The sequence below is a fragment of the Acanthochromis polyacanthus genome, chromosome 12, assembly GCF_021347895.1.
Source record: "Acanthochromis polyacanthus isolate Apoly-LR-REF ecotype Palm Island chromosome 12, KAUST_Apoly_ChrSc, whole genome shotgun sequence".
NCBI classification, from domain to species: Eukaryota; Metazoa; Chordata; class Actinopteri; family Pomacentridae; genus Acanthochromis; species Acanthochromis polyacanthus.
In genome coordinates this window covers 18,188,037-18,213,264 of record NC_067124.1, presented here as the reverse complement: position 1 = coordinate 18,213,264, position 25,228 = coordinate 18,188,037, and the positions used below count along the sequence as shown (strand labels likewise).

At 39.9% G+C, this 25,228-nt stretch overlaps 1 protein-coding gene and 1 long non-coding RNA gene across 2 annotated transcripts in view; both read right to left on the bottom strand.

Annotated features, from left to right (window-relative positions):
- Positions 1-793: 793 nt before the first annotated feature.
- LOC127536537 (uncharacterized) lies at positions 794-10,318 on the bottom strand. Its single transcript, XR_007945560.1, has 7 exons — positions 10,226-10,318; positions 4,790-6,961; positions 4,566-4,636; positions 4,349-4,455; positions 4,177-4,253; positions 3,926-4,052; positions 794-3,445 (listed from the first exon to the last, which is right to left on the bottom strand). It is a non-coding gene; the product is annotated as an uncharacterized LOC127536537 (long non-coding RNA).
- A 4,907-nt stretch (positions 10,319-15,225) lies between these two features.
- dyrk1b (dual-specificity tyrosine-(Y)-phosphorylation regulated kinase 1B) overlaps positions 15,226-25,228 on the bottom strand; it is a 69,994-nt gene continuing 59,991 nt past the window's right edge. Inside the window, exons 8-13 of the mRNA XM_022212324.2 lie at positions 24,493-24,639; positions 23,050-23,190; positions 22,329-22,449; positions 21,380-21,562; positions 18,991-19,094; positions 15,226-17,131 (exon numbers count right to left, since the gene is read on the bottom strand). Of these exons, the coding sequence (XP_022068016.1) occupies positions 16,616-17,131; positions 18,991-19,094; positions 21,380-21,562; positions 22,329-22,449; positions 23,050-23,190; positions 24,493-24,639 (1,212 nt within the window). The 3' untranslated portion in view covers positions 15,226-16,615. The remainder of the gene's footprint in view (positions 17,132-18,990; positions 19,095-21,379; positions 21,563-22,328; positions 22,450-23,049; positions 23,191-24,492; positions 24,640-25,228) is intronic.

Here is a 25,228-nt window from a genome sequence, read left to right as displayed (position 1 = left end):
TTTTGCAAATTTTCCAAAATTTGGGGAATTTTTTTGCTGATTTTTGGATGTTTTTCGGATACGGAAACAATATTTTTGGTGCCCATAAATGTGGACAACAGCAGGGTTGAAACATCTCAAATTAGGAGGTTACATGACAGCGGAAATCTATTTTTGAGTGAAAAATTGCTATTATTTTAAGACACCTAAGTTTGACAATCCTGATAAAATATAGATTAAAACAAGTTTTCCCAGACAATTGTGAGATCTCAATATTCTAAGCATCATATCTTATTTCAAGAAATCTTACCAAACCATTTTTCGCTTGTTCTATTGCCAGATTTTTTCACTTATTTCAAGGTAAAAATTCCTTGAAATAAGTTTTTTTTTCTTGTTCTGAGAGGAGCATTTTTTTTCCCCAATTCAACAGCCACCTCTTGTTTGGGCCTATAGTATTTGTACTATATGTTACTATCAGCTACCTGCCACAGAAAAATAATGTTGAAGCCATTGCACTCTTGTTTTGGTATATTCATTCTGATGTATAGAACACTGAACATTAAAAATGATTACCAGTAAAACTCAAAAACCTTCACAGCTGCCAGTGTTTCTGCGCCACCTTTAAAATGATTCACTTCAATATCAGATTTGTTCCATCAGTGACATTTTTCAGTTACTGTAGTCAAGATCTTCAAACAAAATACTGCATGAATTGAAAACAGAGCTTGTTTTTCTGGTGCAAACTCCATTTTTAAATGTTTGTAAATACATATTTGCTCATGAGCAAGGTGGAGGTTGTATAAAGGCGGCGTAATTATTAATCAAATCAACTTTATTTATATGGCATTTTTCATACAGTACAGTAACACAAAGTGCCTCACAGAGGATAAAAACAAGAACAACACAATATAAAACACTATGAAAAACCCGAAACCTCCCACCCCCACAAATATACACACAGATACACAATCACATATACATTCACACACATACGTAGACATACGAACAGACATACATACCCACACACACAAACATACCAACATACACACACCCACATAGACCATCTGTTGGTAAGGAGATATAAAGGCGATATGGCTGGGCACCGAAATCCGAGGTGAGGAAGAAGCTATCTTTGGGGGCCACGCACACCGAGAGGAGTCATGGACCATGACTACAGGGGCGCGAACACAAGGACCACCCCAGCACAGGCAGACAAGAGACTTCACACGAAGGTGTAAAGCTCTCCAGCCACCCGGGCCAGGGCCATCCACGGGCCAGCACCCCCATCAGTGGACCAGAATCAACTCCAGGTGTGGAAGGCCCCCAGGAGGAAACACTGGAAAATCGAGGGACTAAAACAGTAAAACAAAATAAAAGGTAAGGAAGCTAAAACTGAGGATAAAAGAATAGAATGTATAAAGTAAAAATTTATATATAAAAGAGTAATAAAAACTATAAGAATAGAGGTCAGCTTAAGAAATTATAGAGTTAAAATGAGTCAGTTAAAAGCCTGATTAAAAAGATGGGTCTTGAGCCTCTTTTTAAAAACATCAACATTCCCTGCGGCCCTGAGGTTCTCTGGGAGGGTGTTCCACAATCGAGGGCCATAATAACTGAATGCCGCCTCCCCGTGTGTTCTAGTTCTAACTTGTGGTATCGTTAAAAAGCCAGCACCAGAGGACCTCAGGGTCCACGAGGGTTGATAAAATAAAAGTAGTGCAGACAAATAAGAAGGCCCAAGACCTTTAAGACACTTATCAACTAATAAAAGAACCTTAAAATCGATCCTGAAGTGCACGGGGAGCCAATGCAGCGATTTTAAAATAGGTGTAATATGCTCCCGCCCTCTGGTCCTCAACAGCACTCGTGCGGCTGAATTTTGTAATAATTGTAAGTTATGCATTCTCTTTTAAGGAAGACCAGAGAGCAGGGCATTACAGTAATCTAAACGACAGGAAATAAAAGCATGCATCAGCACCTCCGTACTGGCCTGAGAGAGGAACGGGCGGACTCTAGCTATATTCTTGAGTTGGTAAAAACCTATCTTTGTTATGTTTTTGATGTGTGGAATAAAAGTGAGCTCAGAGTCAAAAATCACGCCCAGATTTTTTACTGATCTTGAGGGTTTAAAATCCTGTAACTTTGGTAAAATTTTCTCTCTCTGGCCTTCAGGACCAATAACTAAAACCTCTGTTTTATCTCGGTTGAGCTGCAGGAAGTTTGCTGCCATCCATGAGTTGATGTCTAAAATACAGTGAAAAAGGGCATCAATTGGCCCTGTGTCATCAGGAGACACGGCGATGTACAGTTGGGTATCATCAGCATAACTGTGGAAGCTGACGCCGTGCCTCCTGATAACGTCCCCAAGGGGCAGCATGTAAAGATTAAAAAGAGCTGGACCTAAAATTGACGCTTGGGGAACCCCACACTTTATCTTATGGGTTCCTGAGGAACATGTATCCATACTTACAAAGAAACTTCGGTCAGTGAGGTAGGACGTGAACCAGTTAAAAACAGTACCAGAGGGTACTATTATTAGGCTAATTTCAGTCAGTTACTTCAATTTAAATTTAGTTTTCCATCAATTAAAGCATGAATCTGACTTTAAATTAGACACAGAATCAAACTGGTGGATACACAATTCTGTCAGTCCAGTCTATTGAAATATCAACATGTCAGCCACATAAACGGTTATCTAATTATTGTTCATTAATTATTATTTCAGACAAAAAATTCACCTGAATAAATATCCCTCAGACTTGTTTTAAGTTGTGAAGGCCATTGTGAGAAATATGTAAAAGTACTCTAATAGAAACCCTACAGAATTTGTAGTGTAGTTTTAAATTAGTACAATCTGTTAATACCACTGTAAGCAGCATTTGTGCATTTAGCAAATTTACTACCTCGTGTATTAACCCCAAGTAATCACACAACCAGCAGTATGTTCCAATGCTGTGCAGTTTTAAGATGGAGTCCAGGCGTTTTTGAGAAACCAGTGGCTTGAAACCACGTTTTTCAGACTTTTACTGTCTGTTGTTGCCAGGCACCGAGTCAAATTCCCTGTGTGGACTCACTTGGCAATAAAGGCTTTCTGATTCAGACTAACATTGTTTTGTAGCCATAAAATATGTTCTCCAAAAACAAATATTAAATGAAGGGTCCGTCATGTTACACTTTTAAACAGATGCAGTTCTGTTGTGTTGTTTTGTTTTTTATTTGAGGCTCTCTCTTTTTGTAGTGTGATCAAATCAAGCCCATCTGGAGGAAAAAAACTTCCTGTTGCCAGAAAGTTGAAAAAAACCTCCAGTTGGGGTAAGGAAAAAAAACTTCCCTCTGGGAAAAAAAATAAAAGCAAAACTCTGGTTGGTTTGAGGGTAAAGAGGAGGGAGAGAAGTTGAAGGCTTTGGAGGTCACTGAGGCCATAAACAGCGGATCAGACACATGGAGCTCCAAGATTCAGAGAAACCTGCAGAAGACAAAACCTAGTCAATGACATAGAAAGGTGTGGAGAGGTGCTCAGAGCATCTTGGGAAATCCTCCAATGGTCTAACAGTCAACTAAATACAGTCGAAGCTGTCATTCACATAATCTACATGGATGTTTAAGTCTCCTGTTATAATGACTCTGTCTGTACTGAGACTAGATCAGTGAAGAACTCTGAAAATTCAGACAGAACCTCTAAGAAAGAGGCAGGTGGGAGACAAACAACTAACAGAACTTAGAGACACTACAAAGGTTAACTGCACCAACAGACTCAGAAATGGTGCGTTTTAGTGTTCAAAGTCACCTTTTCATTTGGAGTAATAAGAAAAATGTCATTTTATCATAGAGTTTGCCTGAAATTAGAGCTGTGCTGCTTGACACACATTATCTGGAGCCCTCACTGCAACATGACAACGTCTCCTCAATGACTGGATCTGTAGAGGCAATGAATTTGGGTGTTTACCTTTGGTGATATCTGGAGGAGTTCATCTTCTTTGTTTGGACTGGTCTTTATCTTCTTCATCTTCCCGTCCTGGTTCTTCTGTCGCTGATCCGTCATCTTGGGGCTCCTCCAACTCTTTCTTTGTCTTCTTCAGTTTTGAAGTCACAGTGATGGAAGAAAAGAATCACAGGCGTGTGTGTGAGGTTCACATTCAGCAGTAGCACGGAACGATTCACTACCTCAAAGCACATTGAATTTACATCGGTACCAACCTGCTGCTCAGTTCATTCTTTCTGTTCATGATCTCTCTGGGACTGCATGGTTTTTCTCTGGGTGTTCTGACTTCCTCCTGCAATCCAAACACAGGGACGGTTAACCAGTGATTCCAAACTCACTACACACAAAATAAAAACACAATAAAATTAGATTTAGTCTTTGTCTCACCTTCTGTGTCACTATAATAATCATCCCCTCTTCCACATCATGGGCTGGTCCTGGTCTTGTTTCTTGATTTGATCTTTTATTAGTCTGGTGGTCTTGGAGAGAGAGCTCTAAAGACAGCAAAAAGAGAGAAAACCTTTATTTACATTTGAGCTAAATAACTGCATATGCTCATATTAACATAAAGTATCTAATTAGCCATTTTATTTCATGAGCTTACCTTGTGTTAATTGAATGGTGTCATGAGTCATGCACTGGTCCTGGATCTGCCTCCCATCATCTCTGAAGCACCTATTTAAAAAAACAACATATACAGATGCATTTTTCAATTGATTCTGACATAAATAACTACACTTTGTCACACTGTGACATGCTACATGCTAAATCCCCGTGTAAACATGCAGTGTCTGTAGGGTCACTCTTTCTCAAACACATCTAAATTACCAGCGCATCCAGTAAAGTCTCAGTAAAGTCGTTGTTCCTTCTCCTCACTGGCCGGTCGTCGTCTCTGGCTTCTTCTCTGTCGGGGTTCGGTCGCTCGTCTTCACTGGTCTTCGCTGTCTCGTCTTTTGTCGTCTCCTGGGGTCGTCCTCGTCTCTGCCTTGGGTCCCGGGGTCGTCCGCCTGAAAGAAACCAAAAAGAAAAACGCGGCAGAATCTCGTCGAGGCGTTGTCATTGTTGAGATGTCAAAATATGAGATGCATGGATGAAAAATACAAATCCCAAACTCACCTTCTCATGCAGCAGCATTCACAGGATCCTGACTGACTTCTTACCTTTTTTTCTGGAGACTTCCCTCAGGCGGCGAGACCTTCACCCTGATTTTAAATAACACATTTAACCCCCCACCCCTTATATCCCAGTGTGACTCCCTGAACTCTGATCTTTGTGTATCAGGACCTCTGTCTCCACCTGATCCTTTCTCTCTCCCACTCGCTCTCCCTCTCCGTGTTGCTCACAGGACCGCCCTCACCAGCTGCAACTAATTACCAATCTCCCTCCCACTGAATCATGAGCAGCCGAAAGACATCTGAACTGATTACACCTCCACCATAAAAGACCAGTCCTCTCACTCTTTCTCTGCCAGACCGTAGACTCTGCTCTGGCAGCTAGTTGACTTCTTGCCACTGTTGTATTTGTAGAGACTGATTCTAATCAATATTCTCCTGTGCCTAGTTCGACGCTGTTGCTGCCCAGATCTCTCCTGCTCTGCCTCCTTTTTGGTCCTCGTGGAACCCCCTCTGCTGTGGAGATCTCCGTGTGTACACTGGCCCCCTGGAACGATTGGCAAACCCACCCGCCAAAGGATCTAACCCTTCTGCCCACTCTCTGCCGCCTCACCGCCCCACTCCACCTGTCTGCTCAGCCGCTGGTCTCCAGTCTCCGTCTCTCCCTTCCCAGTTTCCCTCCATTTCCTCCATCAACAGATCCCTGCCTTTGACACATTAAAACTCTCAATTTAGCTTCAGTCTTGTCTTCCCGTGTGCTCTTTGCTCGGGTTCATCCAGCCGCACTAACATTGTGGCTGTAGACTCCAGTGAGGGTCCAGGGTGGGATACAGACACATGTTCCTCCTCCGTGACATGATGTCTGCATCCTGTTCACCTTTCAGTGGAGCTTCACTGTAAGGGGGGGACCGCTGGATGTTTCACACCATCCCCCTCAGATCCACTCACACCTCCTACAGGCACCCTGACCAGAGTCCCACTGACAAGAACCGAGCTCAAAGAATCACACAAAACCCACTCTAAGACAATTAATTCAAATAAATCTGGAGTAGATCTGATCAGACATAATCACAACAGACTCATTTCAATAAAATCTGATCGATCACATCCAGGAAATCACACATTGCTAAAAGGTTTCAAATTAAACTAGTATTAAATTTAACTAAAATGAAAGTTAATGAGACTACCTGGGGGTTGGCTGGCAGAAGGTCCAGCAGGGCTCTTACCTTGGGGGGCGGCGTTGCCCGTTCCTCAACTTTAGGAGGGCCCGAAGGTTCCTGACCCACTTTGGAACCGGACCCACTGCCTTTGCACGAGGCTTGGCAGCCGGCTGCTGGGGCTGCGGAGGTAGGGCAGAGGGGTTATTAACATTCACTGGAGCGGCTCCTGCCGGTTGGTCAGGAGCCCACTCCACAGAAAAAGTGTTGGAGGGAGAGAGTGGAGGAAGCCTCCGAAGGACGAAGAGTTTGTCCTCGTGCTCTGAAATCCGGAGACTCCAGCGGCCGGTCAGTGGGGAGGAGGAGAAGGAGGAAGAGGAGAGACAGGGGGAGGGAGGGGAGAAAAAGATGAGCGAGAGGACGAAGAGGAGGGGGAGAAGAGAGGAAAGAGCGAGGGAGGAATGGGAGATAAAGGAGAGTGAGAGGGGGAGTAGGAGCGTAAGGAGATAGGAGAGAATGGAGGAAGAGGAGAAACAGGAGGAGGAGAGGGAGGGAAAGAAGGGTTCAGCAAGGGGGGGAGAGGAAGAGGAGGAGAAGGAGGAGGAGAGGGAGGGAAAGAAGGGAGAGCGAGTGGGAGAGGTAGAGGAGAGAGGAGAGAGGGGGGAGGAGCAGCGAGGAAGCTTGGAGGGTGGAGGTGTGGAGGTGCTGTACCTGATGCAGTCCGATGTCCTCTGGAAACAGAAACAAAAACAACATTTCAAAATTACAGCCATAATACTAGTTATTGTTCTGTGTTTTATATTTTCTGTAAAACTACAACTACTCCTCCTAGATCACAAATAACAATTATTATTATTATTATTATATTTCTAATTATTTTTACAACATAAATACAGATATTTGCTGTTATTTTTCACTTGGACAATACAGTATTCCGCTGTTTTTAACAATAATAATAATACAGTAAACCACTGTGAATACAGGTTAAAAATGGTGGAAATAACAAGTAATATCTGAAATATTTAAATTAAAATAATATTAAAATATAGCCATAATAATTATTACTGTACTATGTTTTATATTTTCTGTAATACTACTACTACTCGATAACAAATAACAATTGTTATTGTTATTATAATTGTTATTAGTATTATTACTGTGGCAGCCTTTAACCCAGTTTAAAGGCCGCTGTGGAGCGGACGGGATATTACTTCTGGACAAACAAATCCAACAAAAATGTCCTCTACACAATTCTTCTTTGGGTATATCAATTCGTTTAACCATTATCCATTAGGTAAACCATTTCCTTTAACTTTGTAAAACGAACAAACAAACCAATTATCTATCACGCTGGCACGGTCAAAAACTATTTGCTCTCCATCCGACACACCTGGCCTAATTACCTGGAGCTTTTAAAACCCAGGACCCTAGCGCCCCCTACAGATCAATACAAAACTTAATAGATGGCCAGTCCATAGTACAAATAAAGAAACAAAATAAACATAAATAATGGCTCCAACTATGACTATTATTATTATTATTATTATTACTACTGTATTTCTAATTAAGTTTAAAAATAGAAAAACAGATATTTGCTGTTATTTTTACTTGAACAATGCAATGTTCCACTATTTTTAACAATAACAAAACAGTCAAATACTGAAATAACAAGAAAAATACAGTCTACTGATTTAGGCATCAGTTAGTTTTTTTTTCTTTTCTTTTACAGTCAATATGTACATGAATATTATTTCACTAGATGCTTTCTGTAATTGAAGAAAACAGGAGAAATCTGTAAAATAACCTTTTTGAAATAAGTTACCATTTGATTTCAATCTCAGTGCATGCATTTTTTTCTTGTAGATAACAGCAAATATTTGTAAATGAACTACATTTTGCTGGTTTAAATACAGTGAAAATAGCATACATTTAGTGTCAGTTGTTGTAAAATAACAATAATAATAATTACTGTTTGTAAAAATAAAAATATTTTGATGTCGACATGATTTACAGTTTTTTAAGACAAGCTGCTCCCTTTACACCTGCACGTTCTGACGTCATCACGCTCCTGCTAATGCTTCCATCGTCTCCATGGTTACCAAAGATACATATTTGGAGCATTTTATGAAAACGGCCCGTCCCCGTATTGTTTTTTTAAACTTTTGATGCCAAATTATACAGAAATTATTTATAATTTCTCACTCAATATACACTACAAAAGTTTATTTTTTAAAAAAAAAGAAAAAGTCTAATTTTACAGTCAAACATTGTAAAAGAACAAATAACCATTAACAAAATAGAGATCTTTGACGTTCTCTCGGTTAGCTAACACACAGATAATTCATTTTACTGCTCTCAGCACATTTAAATAAATATCCACAATAAAATAAACAGAATTTTGCTTCAGAAAGTTTAAAAAGAGGCTCTGATGCAGCATTATTTTTTGTATGTCTGCATAAGGAAGAAAATAAAGAAAATGAGATTTTTGCATAACATCCTACTGTTGGGGATTTTCTTTAATCTTTATTTCGTATCATGAGTATTTCGTATTTCCTATCATTTCGTGAGTTGACCATTTCGTTACACCCCAAGTAAAAATGTTTCTGAAAATTTGCAAAACCTGAGGAAGAAAATTCCAATAATTCCTTAAAAGTTTTCCTTCAAAGTTTTATTTTAAAAAGTCACTCAAATTTGGCTAGAAAATTCTTGTAAATATTTTTTTTAAAAATGAGTTAAAATCTTCCAAAAAATATCCAAAAAGTAATAATAATTTTCTTTAAGAACATTTACATAAAAATCAAACAAAATCCAGTAAAATTTGCTGGCTTTTGGTTGATTTTTATGTGAATGTTCTTAAAGGCATTAGAGGAGAGTTAATTTCCTACGACGTTGAACGTAGCATGCGCATGCGCACATACAACCTCTCCCTCACCCCCCTCTAACCTCCCCGTCTTAACATGTACGAAGAAACGCCCCCCTCCAGAAACTTGTGTAGGACTTGTCAAGTTTTACCTGTCCAGAAGGAATTTAGCAACCAAGGCATCTGTCTTTTGGTCCATTTGTTGCTTGAGCTGACGCCATCGCCCAAGTGACTCGCCAATAATCACTTTTGTTTTTGCATTCTCGCGATCCAGTTATCTTTTATTTTCTCTGACATCAAAAAATGCCTTTCTTTTACGGCTGGATCCCCCTGGATCTTTATCTGCCATCATGTAAAAAAAGATGAGCAAAACAAGTTGCCAGCTAACTACATAGGGAGACGCCAGTGTTTACAAACAGTGACGTCACGAAGTCACGTGATTACCGCGCTGGTTGGCAAAAGGAACCAGAGGAACAATGGCTGATGCGAACTATCCTTCCGTGAAATTGTCCGATTATGCTCAATCCTTATCACCTGAGGCCCAACAAAGATACGCGAGTAAGCTGAGATATCAGGGAAACAGTAAAACCTTGCCAGATCCCTACAATTTGAAGACTGGGTGGGTTGATGATCCTTCATTCTGGCCGGACATTTCCTTCACCGACATTTATTTTTACTTGATTGACACTGCTGGGCAGTTCACCCACCCAAAAATATATAATTATGAATTAAAAATAATATATCTTCTGTTAATCCTCAACAAGATGTCAAAGAAACGTCAAGAAGTTGCTGTATTTTTTGTCTGCAGTATGGCTTCTATGTAACAGTAACAGACCCACAGCATTGGTGATCGAAAATAGGACAATTCTAAAAAAAGGATCGCAAGACGCATACAGAAACACATATGGTTACAAATAGGAGGCTGCTGGCTTAAGGAGATGTTATTGAATATACTTCATTCGACTTTAGTATACTTTCATCGCCTAAAAAGCGATCGGTAACACATGATAACACTGAACCAAACCGAAAGTGTAGAGATCGCTTCACGCGAAGGATGCGACACTAAATCAATATGTTTTGGTAAATAAGCTCAAAGTTGGACATACTAAACATGTTAAACTGTTGAATAGTTTACCTGAAGAAAAGTGGGAGCCACAAACACGATCTCTGCTGCTTACTGGGTACAATTTTTCCTGTTGATGGCTGAAGCCACTGCCATCTTCTCTCTCCTGAAATCGGTATTTGGTGAAATTCCAAGCTTGATCCCTTCTCAAAACGCTTCGTACAACCAACAACTACACATGCTATTACCATTGTGGTAAATACATGTGCAATTTCATTCATGAAAAGCGATAACTTTACGTATTTGTTTCAAACCCGATACCGCTCTCGTAGCAAGCCGTTATGTTACTGCTGGTTCTTGCCAACCAGTAGCAGTCTTGTACCACGTGACCATAACAAATGACGACACGCTGGCAACACATACACAAAACACGTAAGTCCAAGGCGTACGTAATCTACGTAACTGGGCCTGAGCATAGACTGTATATGGGCCTGAGCCGGAAGATTTTTGATTGACAGGAAAGGGAGCAAACCAAACGCCTCGGACCGAGCGCAATGATTGGCTGATGTTTTTCAGGTCCTGCCATGTCCACAGTTATTTTTTTTAATTTTAATTTTTTTTAGAAACCATACATACAAGTCCAGTAAAGGTCAGTATATTCATTTTATGTGAATCAGACAAATTAAACAAAAAAAATAAAACATCCTCCATAATGCCTTTAAGAAACATTTTTAACTTTTCTTTTTTCCACCAAGAAATGTTCAGAGATTTTCCAAAATTGTTGAAAATGTGGACATCAAAAGCTTCACTGTGAAAATATTTTGTTTTTTTCCACATTTTTAAACGGTCAGTTTTGACCCACAGGACGGCACGAGGGTTACATTTATTTTGAGTTTTCTTGTTCTTGTTCTTTGATGTTAATCGCCCATTAGCCCAGCCGGCTATGAATGGTGGAGCTAGCAGGTCTGTTCCAGTCTTGGACGCTGCCGTTGCACAGGAGCGCCAGCAGATTTCTCACCCACTCCCCAAGTGGTTAGCTTTTTGGTTTTAGCATGTGAAGGGCTCTGTTTAAACGAGGCTGCCCTGCCCTTCACAGTGAATGACACCATTCACAGCCCTTGGGTGTAAACCCCACGCTGTCTTTATGATGGCCAGTAATGTGAATAATGGTGTGCCACTATCAACATAATTTCTGTCAGTGTTCTGCTTCTTCTGAGATATTCTTCCTGAAGGATCTGCTAGAACGTGGTACCGCATTTTCCCCAATTAAAGTGTATTTGGTGGCCATTTTGGTGTGCCATGTGGGCTCGGTCAGGCCTCCTGTTGGTCAGCATTCCCTGATTAGGAAGTTCATAAAGAGAACCCAGTGGCTCCGCCCTGCTTCTTAAAGCTTAGGTTCCCTCGTGTGATTTGCCCACCATATTAGAGGCACTCTTTTGAGACCTTAGACTGCTCTGATTTTTAAAAAAAAACACTTTCACTAAAACAGATTCTGGTGTTGGCTTTGATGTCAGCAAAGAGGAAAAGTGAATTACATGCTGTGTCTGTTCATGCACTGCAAAAACTCAAAATCTTACCAAGTTTATAAGTCTTATTTTTAGTCACAATGTCTCATACCATTTGATTTAAGATAAATTCACTGAACAAGTGACATTTCAGCAAGATGGAGGGACTTGTTTTAAGACAACGCATCTTAAATGTCTTGTTAAGTCAAACAATCTTGAAATTAGCTTGTTTTGAGTTAAATTTTACAAGAAAATTCAAAATCACTTTAACCCTCCTGTCACCCTGCAGGTTAAATTGACCCGTTTTAAAGTTTGAAAATGTGGAAAAAAATATATTTTCACAGTGAAACTTCTAATGTCAATATTTTCAACATTTTGGGGAAATCTTTGAACATTTTTCATGTCAAAAAAGAAAGTTTAAAAATGTTTAAGAACATTTACATAAAAATCAACCAAAATCCAGCAAAATTCAATGGATTTTGGTTGATTTTTTTGTGAATGTTCTTAAAGAAAATATTAGTTTTTACTGATATATATGTAATCACTTTAGATATTTTTAGGATTTTTTTGGAAGATTTTTCCTCATTTTTTGAAAATGTTTACAAGAATTTTCTTGCCAATTTGGGGGATTATTTTAAAATAAACCTTTTAAGGGAAATGTTTAATTTTTAGATGATTTTTTGGATTTTTTTTTCAGACAAGGAAACAATATTTTTTGGTGCCCGTAAATGAAGACAACAGGAGGGTTAAAACATCTCAAATTAGGAGGTTACATGAAATCTATTTTTAAGTGAATTTTTATCGCATGTCTGGCTTATTTTAAGACACCTAAGCTTCACAATCCTGGTAAAATATAGCTTAAAATAGGTTCCCCCAGCTAACTTTAAGATCTCAATATTCTAAATATATTTTATTTCAACAGATCTTACCAAGACGTTTTTCCACTTATTTCAAGGTAAAAAATAACTTTTTTTTTCTTGTTTTAAGAGGAGCATTTTTTCCAGTGTGAATCATCTTCAGTTTTTCCCAACACAATAAGAAGCAGATATTCCACCCTGATGCTGCCACTGAGCCTAAGGTTACTGAGTCTTCTCATCATTTGCCCTACTGGAGCTGCTGCTGATGTCACTCTGTCCTGTGGAGGGTTCATGCATCTACACACGTGGACAAAATTGTTGGTACCCCTCAGTTAAAGAAGGAAAAACCCACAATTCTCACTGAAATCACTTGAAACTCACAAAAGTAACAATAAATAAAAATGTATTGAAAATTAAATAATCAAAAACAGCCATTACTTTTGAATTGTTGATTAACATAATTATTTAAAAAAACAAACTAATGAAACAGGCCTGGACAAAAATGATGGTACCTCTATAAAAGATTGAAAACTATTTGACCAGAGTGACATGATTAACTCAGGTGTGTCATTTAATTGACATCACAGGTGTTTCCAAACTCATAATCAGTCAGTCTGCCTATTTAAAGGGAGACAAGTAGTCACCCTGCTGTTTGGTGAAAAGGTGTGTACCACACTGAACATGGACAACAGAAAGCGAAGGAGAGAATTGTCCCAGGACATCCGAAAAAAAATGATAGACAAACATCTTAAAGGTAAAGGCTATAAGACCATCTCTAAACAGCTTGAAGTTCCTGTGACAACAGTGGCTCATATTATTCAGAAGTTCAAGACCCACGGGACAGTAGCCAACCTCCCTGGACGTGGCCGCAAGAGGAAAATTGATGACAAATTGAAGAGACGGATCGTTGGAATTGTATCCAAAGAGCCCAGAGCAACCTCCAAAGAAATTAAAGGTGAACTCCAAGGCCAAGGTACATCAGTGTCAGATCGCACCATTCGTCGTTGTTTGAGCCAAAGTGGACTTCATGGGAGACGACCAAGGAGGACACCACTGCTGAAAAAAACTCATAAAAAAGCCAGACTGGAATTTGCAAAAATGCATGTTGACAAGCCACAAAGCTTCTGGGAGAATGTCCTTTGGACAGATGAGACCAAACTGGAGCTTTTTGGTAAGGCACATCAACTCTATGTTCATAGACTCAAAAACCAAGCATACGAAGAAAAGAACACTGTCCCTACGGTGAAACATGGAGGAGGCTCAGTAATGTTTTGGGGCTGCTTTGCTGCATCTGGCACAGGGTGTCTTGAAAGTGTGCAAGGTACGATGAAATCTGAAGACTATCAAGGCATTCTGGAGAGAAATGTGCTGCCTAGTGTCAGAAAGCTTGGTCTCAGTCGCAGGTCATGGGTCTTCCAACAGGACAACCATCCAAAACACACAGCCAAAAACACCCAAGAATGGCTGAGAGAAAAGCGTTGGACTATTCTAAAGTGGCCTTCTATGAGCCCAGATCTGAATCCCATTGAACATATGTGGAAGGAGCTGAAACATGCCATTTGGAGAAGACACCCATCAAACTTGAGACAACTGGAGCTGTTTGCTCATGAGGAGTGGGCCAAAATACCTGTTGACAGCTGCAGAACGCTCATTGACAAATACAGAAATCGTTTAATTGCAGTGATTGCCTCAAAAGGTTGTGCAACAAAATATTAAGTTATGGGTACCATCATTTTTGTCCAGCCCTATTTCATTAGTTTGTTTTTTTAAATAATTATGTTAATCAACAATTCAAAAGTGATGGCTGATTTTGATTATTTATTTTTCAATAAATTTTTATTTATTGTTACTTTTGTGAGTTTCAAGTGATTTCAGTGAGAATTGTGGGTTTTTCCTTCTTTAACTGAGGGGTACCAACAATTTTGTCCACGTGTGTATATGGGCAGCGCTAAGGAATTTAGGAGCAGTAAAAAGCCCTTTGTGCCATAGAGGGAAGCCATGGTCCTGTCAGTGGCTTCACACTGGGAGGACATGGCAGAATATGAGGGCCAGAGACTGCAGCCTTCGGCACACCTGCAAGCACATGTCAGAGATTTCATGACTTCATGGGCTCTGTTTCAGATGCTTCTATCTGCCCAGCTGCTAGTTGGGCTTCCCCTCTCCTGTCTGAATGTGACCACGCCTTCACTGGTGCAGTCCGTCCTTCAGAGGGGCTCTGGGTGGATCTCCTGTCCTCAGGTAGACCAGCCGGAGACGTCTTTGAGCATCGGAGCATGTGATCCAGAAGTGGGCTATACCTCCAATTTAAGGCACCGACGAAGGTTGGAGAGAGAGCTTGGTTACTACGGTAACCTGGGCTGTCTGAAAAGCTGAGTTATCTCCCTGCACCACACCACTAGCCCACTTCAGGTGATCGGTCTGGTCTGCGGAAAGATGTAGTGGAGCTTCTGTGACTGGGAAGCAACCTCTGAGAACACCCGACTCATTTTGGAACGTTTTCAAGCTATTCTGAAAACATGCATTTATTTACTTTTTGAATATCCACACTTCAGACAGCCCGTTTTGATCCCCCATAATACGAATTGTGACTCCTACAGGAAGTAAAAAGGCACAAAAAATAAGAATCAGATCAATAATCGGGATGAGCGTCACCGTAACATGGCATGAAGTGGCGGATCAGATTGATAGGAAGAAAAGCGGAGATCTGATGTTTATTTGACTTTGGTGTGCAAAAGTATACTCTTTATTCTTATTATATATCCAACTTTATTTTTGCCCCAACCCTTCCCTCCACCCAGCCCCCACAACCGGTGGCATTCCCATGTCACCAGTTACTGTCACTGTTACAATAGCCAATCAGAGCTCACCTGCAGAAAGAAGGCAACCAAACAAAGAAGAGCAGAAAAAAGGGTTACTTTCAGTTTGTTTTTTTCTTGTTAAATAGTAATAAATACATTGAGATGCAGTGGTTCTTACTTTATCCTTTTCTCTTAAGCAGAAGGGTTAAAAAGTTTTTTTTTTTAAATTTCTGTTTCTATTTCTTTTTATTTCTTTATTGATCTGTGTTGGATCTTTAGCAGCAATCCGGACCAGTTGTCATGGTGATTAGCAGCACAGAGAGGAGGAGCTGTCTGGAGGAGAAACACAACAGGAGCAGGAGGAGAGGAAGAAGAGAGCAGAGACGAAGGGAGGATGATGATGATGATGATATGGAGGAGATCCCTAAGGGTGTCAGCAAGGCATCAATGTCCTGTCACCTTCTCCTCCTCCCCCCACCTCCCTCTCGCTCTCCATACTCAGTCACGACCAGGCAGCAGAGAGCAGCGATGGGAGGACGCAAACTCAACGAGAAAGTGACTTTAACAGACAGGAAGTAGAATCCATGGTTCCTGAATCACACGTATGTTGGTGTTTTCTCCCTGTCAAACCGGCTTCTGTCTTCTCGATGCAGCGGAATGCATGCACGTGCACGCACACGCACACAAGTGATCTACGTCTGAGTAATGGCTAGCAATGGCTTCTGATTTATATATGTATGTATATGTATGCATATATACACATTTATACATATAGATACATACATATATAAAGTGTGTGTGTGTATATCTATATATAGATACACACACACACACATACACACACACATATATATATTTATAAAGAGAGAGAAACGCAGAGAGAGAAAGAGAGAGAGAAAGGTGTGTGTTTACAGCCACTATAGGGAGTAAAATGGGAAATATACCTCCTCTCTCTTTCCTCTTCATCCTCCTCCTCCTCATCAGACTTAAACAACAACCAAATAGAACACGCAACTCCTCAAACCCGAGAAAAATCAAATAATATTAATCAACAATAATATTAATAAAAACAAACTTGTCACAATCATTCCTTTCCAATTACAGTCGCAACAAAGACAACAAACTATAACTGGATAAAAGGAGTTTTCCCAGCATCCTCCTTCCTCCTCCTCCTCTCATGCAGTACAAACTGTCCCCTTCAGCACAAAGTTCACCTCTTTGTCTCTGAACTCTGGCTGTATGTGTGTAGTTGTAGTAGTTGTAGTTAAAATTGTATGGCTTTAGGGCATGGTTCAGGTTTTATCAAGAGTTGGCTGGCCCCTCGTCTGAGTCCGGCCTCCCTCTGCCCCCTGCAGTGGGGTTATTGTTGTTGGAGGAAGGGTAGTAGTCCTCAGGGGGTGGGGCTTGTGGCCCGGGGGCGGTCGGGGCCGTCCGAGTCCGGAAAGCAGACAGTCCAATTGGCAGAGCGAGAGGCAGAGATGCAGAGCCAAACTGAGAGGCCTCCATGGAAGACACCGCCCCCAGGTGATGCAGCCCGAGGGACACGCCCACATCCATGCTGTCACTCATCTGGGGTGAGGATCCTTGCTGGCCCCCCCCTCCACCGATGCCTGTCTGTCCCCCCTGTCTCAGACCACGCCCACCGTTCCCATGGTGAGAGTAGGTCGGGTGGGGGTGATGGGGCGGGTCCAAGAAGTGGCGCTGGTGTTGTTGGGAGGCAGCCGGCTTGTGGAGCAGCAACTGGGTGTACGCTGGGTCCTGACCCCCACCTCCACCATCACTGCCTGGCCACATCCTCATCTGCTGCTGGGAGGGAGCCTGCTGGGGACAACAGCAAGGAGGTGAGACACACGTGGGGCAAACAGATCTGCTTTTATTTCCACTTTCCTTGCAAAAAAAGTCACAGGGACTAAGTTTAGAGGAGGGCCCCGGGGTTGATACTGACTCTGACAACAAATACACAATCAAATAGTGCAGAGGGACTTTACAAAGCTCAAGAAAGATGGTAGAAAAAGTGATTTGACCTGTTGGATGCTGTTCCTAGCTTGTGTGTGACATAGGGAGTGATTTGAGAGTAGATCATGGCTATAACAATGGGTATTTTGCTAACCAAGTAGAGGTGTAATGGAGGTAGTTCTCTTTAACTTGGCTAGAGCACCGTAGTAACTTATACTGCAGAGATAACGTGACCCAGAGAAGGTTACGTTCAGGGTTTAGGATTTAAATCAGCTGCAAGAAGCGTCTCTATTCAACCAGAGTGTGTCCTGACGATTCTCTCTGAGTGATACAGACTGAGGGGTTCTGTTAGCGAGCTGTGTTACTAAAACCACTGATGGAAACTATGGGAACCTGACATGTATTCAGCGTTTCACACAGAAATTACATAATTTCACTTTGATTTGGCCAAAAATTGTAATTTTACCCTGCAATAATGGACAATGAGATCACTCTAGTACAAGATTATGTTTAAATATATGAAGTTTTTAGGTTAAACTGCTCTAATTTGCAGCTGTCTGTCAGAAATAATCGGCTGCACTGATCAGCAATATAAATATATACACATTTTAGCAGCTGATAACTAACTAACCTCACACCACGAGACTTCTTTTTGTGGGGATACCTAAAAGACAAAGTCTATGCAATGAGACCTGCAACAGTCACTGAATTGAGAGCAACCATTGAACGTGAATGCACGCAAATACCAAGGGAACTGTTTCGTTATGTGTGCTCTTCCATCGCTTCATGTTGTCGGCGGTGTCTGGACCAGAACAGACATCGGTTTGAGAACAGGCGGTGACAAAACAATATGAGATTTGTAAATTCTTTCACATCTTGAAAATTAAACGAATTATAATAAACACCTAGTTTACACTTATTTAAAGTGTGTATACATTTTTTTGGGACACCCTGTATTAACACACCATCAGCTGTTTTCTACCAGTATTCCAGTCTTGCATCATTTGCAGTAGCAGCACTCTTTACGACTACTTTCATAATCCTTGTTATTGTCCGTTATAACTACCTGTTGACTGAGGTAGGTGACACACAATCGCTCAATTTTGTGCAGAAAAGAGTCAAATGATGCCCTATTTTATGTGAATGCACACAGAATAAAGTTGCTAACCACCTCTGTGATACCTGAGGGCTGTACTACAAAGCAACTTTGACATAAGCGTATTTTCTTTGTGTGAGTTGGCGCAACAAAAACTAAAGCCCCAGTGAGAGATTCCAGGTATCACAATAGTAATAGAGCCAGGTTAAAAGAGAGATACTGAAAACTCTGGATTTAAGCTCAGCATACGTTCATAACCCACTGATCTGACGTCATAGTACAGCTCTCTGTTATCTCTGACTGGGGCTTTAGTGTAGTTCGGGCCGACTTACACTAAACAAAGCCTGGTTATGTCAAACTTGCTATTTACTACAGCCCTCTAGTCTTCGTCAGGAAGGGCTCACATAGTTAGCTTACCTGTCTGAGACACTGCAAAGTAACTCACGCCACCTATAGTGCATGTGGCTCTTCACATTCACAGGAAAAAAACAGCATGAAGCATAAAGTATACAGACACAGATGCAGAGGTGGAACTGCAGCTCATCCAGTTTGTAGAACACAACATGATTCCTAACGGTCATATAAGAGTGTACGGAGAGTTAGGCAGTAAGGTAGCGCTGTGTACCTGAGGGCTGGTCATCTCATAGTCTGAATGTGTAACAGCAGAGTTGTAGTAGCGGTTACTGTAGCGGTAGTTGCGGTTGTCATTGGAAGAACCACTGGAGCCACCTGGGGATAAAGCAGACCAACTTTTAAGTCACACTCCTGCTGGTTGCAAACGCGTGCACTGCAAAAACTCTAAATCTTACCAAGTCTGTTTGTCTTATTTTCAGTTAAAGTGTCTCATCCCACTTGGTTTAAGATAAATTCACTTAATAAGTGTCATTTCAGCAACATGGAGGGACTTGTTTTAAGACAACGCATCTTAAATATCTTGTTAAGTCAAACAATCTTGAAATTATTTTGTTTTAACCCTCGTGTCGTCCTGCGGGTCAAATTGAGCCGTTTAAAAGTTTAAAATGTGGAAGAAATCTATATTTTTTTCACAGTGAAAACTTCCACATTTTCAAAACTCTTTGGGAAACATTTTTTTTGTGGAAAAAAGAAATGTATAAAAAAAAAAAACGCTCGGGAAAAAGTATCAACCAAACTCCAGCGAATCCCGAATGTTCTTAAATAAAATATTAGAACTTTTACTGACATATATGTAATCACTTTAGATATTTTTAGGATTTATTTTTTCCTGGAAGACTTTTACTCATTTTTGGAAAATATTTACTTTTTTTTTTATTTAGATTTTTTAAAATTTTTATTTCTTGCCAAATTTGAGTATTTTATTTTTGAATTGAATTTTAAGGAAAAATTTTCAGGAATTTTCTTCCTGAAGATTTTGCTAATTGTTTTTCATAAATTTGGAGAATTTTTTTGATAATTTTTTGGGATTTTTGTCAGACAAGGAAACAATATTTTTTGGTGCCTTAAATGAAGATAACAGGAGGGTGAAGACACCTAAGCTTGACAATCCCAGTGAAATAGAGCTTAAAATATGTTTTCCCAGCTAATTTTAGGATCTCAATATTCTAAACATCATATCTTATTTCAAGAAATCTCACCAAGGCATTTTCACTTGTTCTATTGGCAGATTTTTTATTTCAAGGTAAAATTTCTTTGAAATAAGTTATTTTTCCTTGTTTTTTAGAGGGGCATTTTTTCCACTGTGTAATTTTGAATGATTTGTTTTTTAAAAATACTTGTAAAAAAAATCATCACATGTAAAGAGTTCAGGGTTCCTGTTTGTTCATGTGTCACTGCTGCTTTTAATAGGATTCCCCTTATGGAGCTGTCACTCAGAAAGCTTGGTTTATTTTGTACAGACCAAAGAAAAGGCGTTATCATTACTTAGGTCTGCTCCATTTTTTGTTAGAATTGACCAAAAGAAAAATATTCGTGTGAGACATCATCCTGCAATGTTGCAGTATGTGGACCAGCCAGAGAAAGTCTCAACAAGGATATTTCCAGTTACTGTCAGCAAATCCTGCTTCACCTCAGCATAGTTTTACTTCTCCTGTTTGACGTCACCCTGAGAACAGTAAGTAATAAGTAAGTCCTCCACAGACATGAAGAAATTCAGGTCCTAAGAAACAGGAAAGAAGCAACACAACTTGCATCACAGGGCGATGAAAGAAGTCTGTTTTCCTGTCTTCTTGAGGAATTTAACTCCTGTCAGAGCTGGTTATGACACAAACAGCATTAACCCTCCTGTTGTCCTCATTTATGGGCAGCAAAAAATAGTGTTCCTTCGTCTGAAAAAAAAATCCAAAAATTTGTACAAATTTGCAAAATCTATAGGAAGAAAATTCTTAACTTTTTTTTAAAAAAAGTTTCCCTTAAAGCGTTTTATTAAATCCCTAAATTTGGCAAGATATAAAAATTTTAAAAATAAAAATTGTAAATATTTTGTAAAAATTGCATAAAAATCTTCCAAAAAAATTGTACAAATATCTAAAGTGATTACATATATTTCAGCAAAACGTTTGTTTTGCTGAAAAAAAATGTTTTCTTCAAGAACATTCGGAAAAAATCAACCAAAATCCAGCGAAATTCACTGGATTTTGTTTGATTTTTCCCTGAATGCATCTCTTTTTTTCCCCAAGAAAAAAAATGTCAAAAAAATTTCCCAAAAATGTTGAAAATGTAGAAATTTTCACTGTGAAAATATACATATTTTTTCCCACATCTAGTCCCTGTTTGGTTTAAAGCAGATCTACTGATGTTCAGTTCTATATTTGTTTTTTGTTTTTTTTACAAATTGTAGTTTCATGGCAGCTGTGACAATCAGCCTCACTTGTTTTTGATGTAAAATCAATCATTTTAAAATCCACAACAACTTCTTTTTGAGAATGAATAATTTTTATGGAAATGCAAAACCGATTTTGTGGCGCGCTGTGGATGAACAGCGCAGAGGGACGAGTCAGAGAAGGTCGAGGGTGCGGAGGACAGTGTGTCTACTTTACCAGAGCTAGAAACAGAGCTAGTAGTGGAGGTTGAATGAGAGTGGTCCATGGCAGGAGAGGTGGATGTAGATGAACTGGTGTTGGTTCCTTCATCTGTTGTTTTCTTGAAGAAATTGTGCTGCAGGGCGTAGAATGGTGTAATACGGCTTTTTGGGTCATAGTCCAGCATGCGCAGGATCAGGTCTGGAACAGGACAAACATTAAAATTATAATAGTTATGTAGCCAGCTAGCATACTGCTGGTGTTTGCTGGTTTGAGTTCTGCCTCACCTCAAGCAGATGGCACTATTTACCATCTCCTCCATGTTATCACCCATACTTTGTTTTTAGGTCATTGCTTGATATGCTTTTATTCTGTTTTTAGTGTTGTGAAAAAAGAAATTAAAAACACTGAACTACTTTTTTCTTTTTTTAAACACTCATTTAATGAAAAGACTATGGCTATGTCGTTTCCTAAAAAAAAGTGTAAAACTGTTGCAAACTACTAATAAAGTAAAATATGGAAAATCACATCACAATAAATATTCTACCAAATAAAACTAATATCTGGAAATGTGCTTCAAGTACTGTCCTGGTCTGGTATTCACATTATCAGCTTTCAGCTTCACCCAAGGCCTGAGCAACACAAATATTTTCTTAAAATAGATAGTTAGGAGGTGCTCAAATGCCACGGGATGCCGGGTCTGCACTGCACTAAACTTTGTCTTGGACCAGCGATTCACAGTCAGATGATGCCATCTCAAAATTAGACACACAACCGGCTACACATCTGATCATAGCCGAATGAAGCCGGCACATCGCGTGTGTCAAATCCATCTTCCTTTGTCAGTCATCACTGTACTGAACTGAAATCGGCATAAATAAAGTGCTGGACTGGTACATGAACTGAAAAGCTCAGTATGTGTACGGTTACGTCTACTTTTGCATATGAATACAAACCGATGGCTCACCTTTAAACTTCAGGTAGTCACAGGGGGCGTGTCCTGGCTCTCCTGCTCTCCGGCCCCCTGGACCTCCAGTCTCCACACCCAGAATCTCATGAAGACGCCGTGTGGCCGGGGGCTTGTATTCCTAGAAAATATACAGACAGTCATAAATAACTGTGTAAAGAAAAACACGAGTTCAGAAAAATAACTGAACACAAACAGTAAAGAAACAGTGACGGACTTTGCACTTCAGAATTCTCATAGAGTCACACAGTTCTGAACATTGTGTTTTTATAACACACTGCTGAGGATTCAAACTGCTGGACACCCACATATGAGGAGGAGAATTAAAATCCACAGCCACTAATGATGTCCAGATATTCAACAATATTAGTTGTAGACAACTCTCTTACAGTTTTCTTTTAACAGAAAAAAATTTACCAATTTTGTCAATAAGTTGCAAAAGGGGAAAGAATATTTTGATTCCCATTCATAGTATTTTATAAACTTTTTTGTCCTGTATCACGCATTTTCAGTTAGAGTTTTCATTTTCAGTTAAGTCGTCCTAACAGCAGCAGTCTTAGGTATTAACTGAGTATTTCAGTCATTCTGTGTTTTGCTTACTTGTGCGTCTCTTCTGCATATTGTTTAGATTTACTGGACTCTTTGCATCACGTCACTATCAGGACATATTAACATATTAAACTCAAGGTGCGAGATAACTTTCAATGGAAGTAAAATGTACCTTCTTGACATCCTTGTTCTTCTTTACCGTCCACAGACCATCCGAGAGCTTGTCAAAATACTTCCTGGCTTTAGGAGCTGCGTCTAGCATGTGGCTGGGAGGAATCCCCAGAACCTCCACGATCTTATTCATCTGATCGACCTGTTTACGAACACAAACATAACCATCGCTGTATTCTGCACATAAACTTTATTACAGGTCTTCTAAAATATGACAAAAGCTACAGGGTCAAAATACACAAACAGCAATGCTAGGATTTAGTTAACTGTCGTTTGGCCATTTTTACCTGAATGAGCAGCTTTAAACAGCCATCCACAAGCTTCTGGTTGTACTTTTGACAACTCAGTTAAACTAAATTTGTTGGCTTTCTGACGCAGACTTGTTTAATCATCACACTCCACAGGTTCCCGATGAATAAGAACTTTGGGGAGACCAGTTTAAGTCCTAATTCTAGCCTGATTTAGCCATTGCTTGATCATTTTTGATGTGCGTTTGAGACCATTGTCTTGTTGGAACGCCCATCTACATCCAAGACCCAACCTTTTAGCTGATTATTTTAAGTTTTCCTGAAGAATATAGAGATAATCCTCCTTGTGTTTACTCTGTGTAAGCATCAGCACCACTGGAACCAAAACAGTGCCAGAGCATAACACTACCACCATCATGCTTGATGGTAGGTACGGTGTTCTTGGGGTTAAAGGCCTCACCTTCTCTTTTTCAAACATATCTCTAGTCATTGTGGCTAAAAAGCTAATTTTTAGTGTCATCTACCCACACAACGTTCCTCCAAAAGGCCTTCTCTTTGTCCATGTGATCACCAGCAAACCTTAGTTGAGCCTTAAGGTGTCGCTTTTAGAGGAAGGGCTTTCTTCTTACATGGAAGTCTTTCAACACACTTGACTGAGGACAGACACTTGTGTTCTATCAGCTTCTAATTCATTGCGATCTGCTTTTTGGTGATTTTTGGTTGTGTGCAGCTTGTGTGAAAATGAAATTGTACAATTCTTCTTTATCATGGCAGTGACACAACTGTATCATGCAATTATGCTCAAAGCAAATGATTAAAAAGTCAAGAATGGCATGATACACGTGACCTTTAAAAGCACGTGTAAACTTTAGTTCCAGACTGTATATATGACTTAAAGCTGCAAAGTACCACATACCACACTACTGCACACACATTCAGTTAAGTGTGTATGTTTATTAGTCTATAATTTTTAACAACTCTACATTAATTTGTGGAATACTCACGCAGCTGAATTGTTGACTGCAGTATAAAAGCATCCTCCAACTCATGTCTGTGCTATTCTCCAGGAACACACAACCCAGCTGGTTTCTTCCAGCACTGATACAAAGCAGACTACCTACGATACTGTAAATGTGACATCTGAATCATCTCCCAGCCTTACTCAACAAATCTGTTCACGCGAGAGTTGTCTTTACCTCATTGGAGCCACTGAAGAGAGGCTCTCCTGTGTGCATCTCCACCAGGATGCATCCCAGAGACCACATGTCAATAGCCAGGTCATACGGCATTCCCAGCAGAACCTCCGGAGAGCGGTAAAACCTGCTCTGGATGTACTGATAAATCTGAGGAGAGAACGACAAAGAAGTTCAGCTCAGAGACTCAAGACTGACGTGAAGAAAAAGTTCAGTTTATTTTATTGTATCTTGAAGACGGGGTGGGTGATCACGGTCTGAATCAAACTCAACTCCAAATCAAATTCCCAACCCATAAACCTCTGCATCTTATTTTGGCCCTGATTTTACTCTGAAAGTTTTCACCAGAATTGGTGATTCGTATCTCTGCTGCTTCAATGCTTCTGTCAACATCACAGTCTGCGAGCAACTGTTCTTCCACAAAGCCTTTCTATAAATCTAATCACGTCTAATCAATTAATCTATGGTGTATACAGTATGGAAAGCACATTTCATTAACAAACAGAATTAAGATAAAGCTAAATAACAGACTATGTTAGCTGCTGTCCAGTGTGAGCGGCACTTTTGTTCTTATACAACAGGAATATTGTCAGTCCAATCAGGAAACTACACATTCTTTAGAATTTTCCCTGAAACATGAAGCATCTAAAGACAGGTGTAAATGCAGAATGCTTTATAACATTTTGTAAAATGAAATCATACAAAAGCATGCAGGCAAAGAGTGCAGAAATATAATACA